This window comes from Peromyscus maniculatus, chromosome 19, assembly GCF_049852395.1.
Source record: "Peromyscus maniculatus bairdii isolate BWxNUB_F1_BW_parent chromosome 19, HU_Pman_BW_mat_3.1, whole genome shotgun sequence".
NCBI classification, from domain to species: Eukaryota; Metazoa; Chordata; class Mammalia; order Rodentia; family Cricetidae; genus Peromyscus; species Peromyscus maniculatus.
This window is the reverse complement of record NC_134870.1, coordinates 33,913,207-33,920,451: the sequence shown is the minus strand read 5'-3', so window position 1 is coordinate 33,920,451 and position 7,245 is coordinate 33,913,207. Positions and strand designations below refer to the sequence as shown.

Below are 7,245 nucleotides of genomic sequence, written 5' to 3'. Positions count from 1 at the left end.
CTATAGGCAATTAATATTGCATCAGCCGTATTTTAAATTTTCAAAACCCACAATATAATGTAATGGCATAAGGGCATTTATTATTAAAGGACGCCGATGGAGAGGGAGGTGGAGGAATTGCTGGGGTTGTTCTGCAAGGCGGGTGCGAGGGGCTGAGGCCTGAGGAACTGGGGGCTATCCACAAGTTTGCTTTTACAGAGGTGGGGGGGGGGGAGGCGATGTAGCGGCGCTGGAGCACAACGTGGAACCGAAGCCTGCTTTGCTCTGAATTTCGGGCTAGAGGCAAAGGACCCAGAGCTCCTTGAAGACCCGCCCGGGAAATGTGCAGATGACTCTTGGTCCTGTAACATTAATTTTTAAACCACAAACGTGTTTCTAAGGCTCACACGCACTCAAAAAGTTTCCGCTCACATGGAGTGGAAAGAGAGAAGGATACAGGCATTCGTTGGCATCTACCGGGTGCCAAGCACTGATAACCGTTTTTGCAACAGGCATCTTAGTCCCTCCGCAGAACAGCCAAGGCACGCTATCCTGTGATAATCTTCCGGGGACGATTTCCAAAGAGTTGAAGAAATTTGGAAAAGGCTCCAATGTTCTGTCCAAGAAAATGTTTTTCTCCCCCCTTTGCCTCTATGCCCTCATCCCTGCCGGTGTTTGAATCCTTTAAAATAGTATTTTGCTTCTTATAAAGTGCCAAGCACCACCTACCAGATGCCTTCAATGGATAGTCTTAGGCAGTCTTGAGCATAACAGTGTGAGATGGGTAACAGGCATTCATTCTGTAGACCAACAAGCTGGACCAGAAGATAGGGAAAAGTTAGGAATCTAGCCCCAAGGTGGGTTAGCCTCTGAGTGACAGCACTGGAGTTTGAACTCCCAGTCAGCCAGGCTTCCAAGTTTCCAAGTTAAGAGAATAGCCTGACTATTTGGCATCAAGAAGCATGGAGGAAAATGTCTTTGAAGGCATCTGAGATTCTGGGAGAAGCCAAAGCCCGGTCGACTGTGTTTGAAGTAAGAGTGTGAGGTTGCTTGGGAAGGGACTGGGTAGGAGAGATGGTTCAGTCCTTACAGGTTTTCATTTTTACATCCTTTCCGAGTCTTTAGTGCCAGAGAAGGAAAACTACAGCAATTCAGGTTGAAAAATAAAGCATTTATTTTAGAAGTTAATATAAGGGATAAAGAGAAGAAGCACAATGTTTTATTTGTATCTATCCCAGAAATGAAACCAAAGGTCACACGGCAACACCCAAACTACAGAAAGCAACGAAAAAGAAACTCTGAGAAAGCTGTGGCTGCAGTGACAAGGGTCCCGTTCTGCCTGTGGTCCTGCTCTTTTGCTGGCTTAAAACTATAAGCGGACTTCCACAGAGAGACACACAAAAGGGGCAGGAGAAGTGGAGTTAAATAAGTAACAGGAACTAACGTTGCCAACAGCCACGGTAATAAAAGTGCAACAGTTAGGTTAGATGTGTTGGAAGGATTTGCATATGATTCCAGAAGTTACAGTCACCGTGGGCACAGATGGGGAGTCTTCAGTTGGTCTGGTCTGGAACCACCAACCAACCCCGGCCCTCCAAAAGGCAATTGCTCTCCAAACTCCAGGAGGTTGAGGATGGTAGCCCGAGTTAGCACTGACCTCTGCTCACCAACAGTCAAGACATCTCAAGTATTTTTCAGGGGCTGGGTTGGGCCCAACCTTGCCTGGAATCCTACTGACCACCAATAGCCCGGGACTCCCATCTCCCCACACATTAACCCATGCTACTTAATGAGAATGTACGGTAAACCAACAGATATTATGGGTATAATTTAGGCGCAGAAGGGAGTTATTATAAGGCTATCCTTTGGAAACATATGTGTGTTTTATATACTCTAATAAATTAATCTCCATGTTTGTGTCCTGCTTAAATATCCTAGACTTTATATTGTTATCTATCACTCTTTTCCTTACCTTTGCCCTTGCCTAATGACGCTTAGCAAAGAAGTGGTACTTTCACCGTGGAGTCTGACGGCGGGGTCAATCCACTAGCCAGTCAGCCTGGGGCTACAGGTCTCAGGTCCTGCACGCTCAAGGGTGAGTTTCAGCACCGCGGACAGCACAAAGTTCCGCCAGGCCTTCCCTTGAATTTTTTTTTTACCCTAGCGCCAGAACTTTTTTTTTTTGGTGGGAATAGAGAGGAAAGGGAGGAAGAGACGGTCAGGAGGCAATTAGGCAGGACAAAGGGGGAAAGTCTGTGACTGGGGGGAGAGAGCCTGACCTGCCAGGAAACACCCTGGAGTGTCCCGTAAAGGTCCCTCCCATCGGAAGGGGGCGACGCCACTAGGCTCTCCCGGCTCCTCCGGATGCCGCACCCGCCGTAGTCAGTGGACCGCCGAGTACTTCATTCGCTTCTGTTTCTGTCTCTGGTTACAGAACCAGACCCTCACCACATTCTTTTTAAGGTCCAGTTTCTCAGCGATGGCCGCGATCTTCTCGGATGAAGGACGTGGCTGGATAGCAAAATAGGCTTCAAGTGAGCGCTTCTCTGGAGCCGCGATGGACGTGCGTTTGCGCTTACGCTCACTGCCGTTGAAGAGCTCCGGCTTGCTATTCTTCTCTCGGTAGGCGGCCTCCGCCTCCTCCAGCCAGGCCTGGAGGACCGGCTTGAGCGCGATCATGTTGTTGTGCGACAGGGTGAGAGATTCGAACCTGCAGATGGTGCTCTGGCTGAGTGAACCCACGCCAGGGATCTTGAGATTGGCTAAAGCCGCGCCCACGTCCGCCTGGGTTACCCCCAACTTGATGCGCCTCTGCTTGAAGCGCTCGGCGAAGGCTTCCAGCTCTCGAGGGTCTGACTCCACGTCGCTGAGACACGCAGGCATGGCACTGTGAGGCGCTACGGCATGCGGGTGACTCATGCCCATGGCCTGGTGCAAGTGGCCCATGGCGCCTAGATGATGCGGGTGGATCTGCGCAGGCATCACCGAGTGCTCCGGGGCCCCCAGGCCGCTCACGCTCAGCGTGGGCGAGATGTGCTCCAATAAGTCGCCCTCGAGGCCCTGGTGCACCGCGTGGTGCGGGTGCGAGGTGAGTGCAGCCGGGTGGGAGATGGGCACCGTGGGCGAGGTGGACGTGCAGGGCACGCTGCTCATGGTATGGTAGGTGGCGTCGGGCTTGAACGGATGGTTCTTGCCGTGGGAGACGATATCCACCGCCGCCAGAGCTTCTGCGCGTGCCAGCAGGCTCTCATCAAAGCTTCCAAATATATTACCCTGCAGCTGCAAGCGAGAAGGCGCACAGCACGGTCAGTGGGGAATACTGTCAACTCAGGATTAAAACACATTTTCAAGCAACCGAGATGCCTCTCCTCAAAGCCCAGGTCATAAAAATTAATACGGAGGCAGCCTCTCTGTTGGAACAGACGTGTGGATCAGAGACATGAATGAGAGAGAGAGAGAGCGCCGCGAGAGAGCGCGGGGGAGACAAGGCGAGGGGTTCAGACAGCGGCGATTGTTCTGGGCGACATGAAAAAAACATGAAGCTAGTGCCTGTCAAAAAATGTGCCTTAGAGCGGTAATTATGCTCCGCTACGTACCTGCGGGGCTGGGAGACAAACTCGGCGCATGGCCTCAGAGCCGGAGTGCAGGCTGGAGAATTTGGGTTCTTGCAGTACGGGGTGCATGCCGAAAGGCTGCTTGGCGTTCATGGCCATCATCTTCGGGAGTCTGGCAGGGAGGCAGCGGGGGACATGGAATCAGGCTCGTCTTGCTGGCTCTCCGAGCTCCAAGTGAGCGCCGCTCAGCGCCCGCGCTCCCCTCGCCCTCTCGCTTGCTGCCTCCCCTCTCCCCCACCTGCTTCTTCACTCATCTTACAAGCAGCCTGCCAGGAAGGGCCCGAGCACGCGCAGGCGTGCACACGCGCCCGGGCCTCGCAGGGGCGGCCCGGGAGGCAAGGCGGGACCGCAGGTCTCGGCGCGCCACTCGGAGCCTAATGCGGCCGCCCCCTCCACTGCATTTATACCCGGGCCTGGCAGGGCCTCTTCCTGTCCGCCCCGCCCCGCCTGGCTCCAGCCTGCTAGACTTTACGGATTCTTCCTCCTTCCTCCTGGACTTTTTTGCACAAAGTCCTAAACCTCTGTCCTGTCCCAGCTCGAACTGCCTAGACAGAAGGGCAGAAGGGCAGACTCAGGCTGAGCGAGGGGCAGGAATCCTACCTCACCCAGACCTCCCAACACCTCCCCCCCCACACACACACACACAGAATCAGTCCAACTGTCGCCAAACTGACCCTTTCCAAGGTTCTCTGGAACCCAAGCCCGAGCCTCCACCAAAGTCCTGCACCCCTGCGCATAGGGAAGAGGGGCTTCCAAGCTCAGAGACCAGCCTGGGCTAGGACCAGAAGCTACCAAAATGAACCTCGGGTGGCACTCCCCACTACCGTAGGCTTGGGTGGAGGCAAGGACAGTAATTGCCTTCCTGATCCACAAGCCTGTGGCTTCTTCCAAATCGTTGCCTTTTTTTCGTTTTCATTTGAAAAAGAAGACTTGGCCCATCCCCCTTTTCCCAGCCTAGAGGGCCCAAGGAAGCTTGCTAAGTCGTCTTCACAATAATAACAATAGAGGACAATCCGCCTAGCCTGGGCAATCCCTCAGCACACTTCTGAAGGACCACCACTTACCAGCGACAATACCTGTAACAGCAGCTATCATTTTCAGCTACCAATTTGTGCAAGGCAATTCAGAGTTAGTTTATAGGACCGAAGTTTTGCCGGCAATACGAAAGTGGCTAGGGCTATCCCACTAGACCAGCAAAGAAAACAAGAACCAAAGAAGCTAGCCCAAGACCTCCTAGCGTCGAGCAGAGTCATTCACTCACTGGTGTGGCGCAGACAGCACGTCTGACTTTGTGCTCTTGATCTCTTAGGCCCCTCTTCTTCTTTCCAGAAGTTCCTCAACTTCGGGATCCTAAATTTGGTTCTGTCCCACCCTCTGTGTCCCCAACTGTCTCCTCGTTCTCTCCCCTTCTTTCCTCTCCGGTCCCGGGAGCTAATAAACATCATGAATAATGGATGGGGAATCCTGGGACTGTGGCTGCTGGAGAGCCGCCTTCGGGTTGGAAATAGAAACTCCTCGTGCCCAGCTGTGTCACAGCCCTGTGTCTCCAAGCCCAAGTGCCTGCTGGAGTTCCCAGAATCGTAACACGGTGAGGACGGAGTGTGGAAAGTCTAGACCCCAGGGATGAATCTGGCCTAAGAGGACACCCTGCCTTAGACCTGGCTCCCCTCTTTCCTAGGGACCATCAGTCAGCCCCTTCTCTTCATCCCAAAGCACCTTCTGGGTCCTGCCTTGTGGTGGTTGAAAAAGAACAAATCAATCCCTGTGAAGGGGGCCAACGGTAATGGTGCTCACATAGCTTTCTTGGGTTCCAGATGATGATGATGATGATGATGATGATGATGATGATGATGATGAAGAAGACGGTGATGGTGGTGGTGATGATGATGGTTATTTAAAGCAGTAAAGGAAGTATTGAGTGCTCAGGACACTTCCTCATACCCCAGTGCATGCTGCCATCAGATTCAAAGCTCTCCTCTGCCTCTACAGACAGTCATCTTGAAGCCTCAGTACTGCAGTGCCCCCCTGTACACAGGAGGCAAGTTTCCCCCACCGTTGTGAGGATTATTTGGCGGTAAGCACTTGGAAGTTGAAATGATGGAACAAATGTTGGTACCTCTTCTTTAACCGGAAGAGTGGCCTGCAGACTCTCCATGAATGTGGTGGTCTCTCTGCAGATGTGAACTGTTTCCTCTCCTTCTTCAGTACTGGGTTTGTGCCACAACATCAGGGGCTGGGACAGTTGTGAATGATACTCCATCCAGCCTCCAATGAGTCACCAGACTACTAACTAGCAGAGGGAACACAGATCAGGCACATAGCTCAGGGCAAGCTGCCTGCCCCCCACCCCCAATCTCACTGTTTAGCTCTGGCTGTCCTGGAACTCACTATGTGGACCAGGCTGGTTTTGATCTCACACAGAGATCACTTGCCTCCACCCCCCAGGTACGGGGACTACAGGTGTGAACATTATATCCAACAGCAACTGGGATTTTTGAAATGTAGACTATACATCAAAACATTGGGACTTCAGAGGGATGATTCTGACACTGGGTTAATGTGAACATGGCTAGGCCTCAGTTTACCAAAATGAGAGAACAGACTACATGACTGCCAAGTACTTCCAGTTTTAACAAAAGGCCACCATGCTGGTTTATTTGTAACACATTTTGAGCAAGCCCTAAGTTTCTGGCCAGGATTCCTCAAGTCCCCAGAAAGCAAACAGGTATTATTCTATCTCCCATTAGCTTTTTTTTTTTTTTTTTTTTAAATCCCATTAGCTTTTAATTCTCCTCAGTCATGTTTCTTGCCCAGTGTGAAGTCCAAAGGGAAGGGGGATCTTTATTTTACCTGGCCCCACGGAGCCCCAAGACCCTCTTCTCTCTACATAATGCCCTAGTTGTCTATGAAGATTAATACTTAGGGAAACTCTCAGCCACACCCATCCTTCACTGCTTTTGTCCCTCATGGGCTTGGAAAATACTGATCAGGACAATACCCCCACTCCCCTCATATCTCCTAGGAAACATCCTCCAGTCCTCTCCTCCCTTACAGTCTACTAGCAATGGTCCCCAACCAGCAGTAAGCTAATACCTAGCAGTAAAAATCAGCCTCTGTGTGTGTGTGTGTGCCATTTTGAATATTTATTTTTATGTCACATTTTTTAATTAATCTTTTACCCAGTACCATAGTGAACATGGTTAGAACTCAACCATCAATTAGTCTAAAAGATAAGAAATGTAAATTGCAAAGGAACAATTTCTTTCTTTAGCTGGCAGAAATGCATTTTTCTTTATTCTATAGCATCAGAAAGGCCATTAAACCATTGAAAACCTATAAAATAGATGTGGTTGTGCACATCTGTAACCTCAGCACTTGGGCCGTGGGTGGAGGAGAATCAGGAGTTCAAGACTCACATTGACAACACAGGTCAGCTTGTTTTACATGAGATCCCATCTCAAACAAAACAAGCAAACAACAACAAAACTAATACAACATGAGTATCTTATCACTGGAGATGATGCTTAGAGAAACTGATCATGGCCTTAAGTTAAACAAAAACCTATTTATGGAGACAGAGTGAAACTAGATGCAGAGACACTCTGCTATGGAAAGAAGCTGAAATTTTAAAACCTGATTAATCACAGTCATA

The 7,245-nt window shown here is 50.6% G+C and overlaps 1 protein-coding gene across 1 annotated transcript; it reads right to left on the bottom strand.

Annotated features, from left to right (window-relative positions):
• Nucleotides 1–1,133: 1,133 nt before the first annotated feature.
• Nucleotides 1,134–3,829, bottom strand: Pou4f3 (POU class 4 homeobox 3). Its single transcript, XM_006977685.3, has 2 exons — nucleotides 3,576–3,829; nucleotides 1,134–3,258 (listed from the first exon to the last, which is right to left on the bottom strand). Exons 1-2 carry the CDS (start codon nucleotides 3,693–3,695, stop codon nucleotides 2,362–2,364), a joined length of 1,017 nt encoding a protein of 338 aa, XP_006977747.1. The 5' UTR covers nucleotides 3,696–3,829; the 3' UTR covers nucleotides 1,134–2,361.
• Between the last annotated feature and the right edge of the window lie 3,416 nt (nucleotides 3,830–7,245).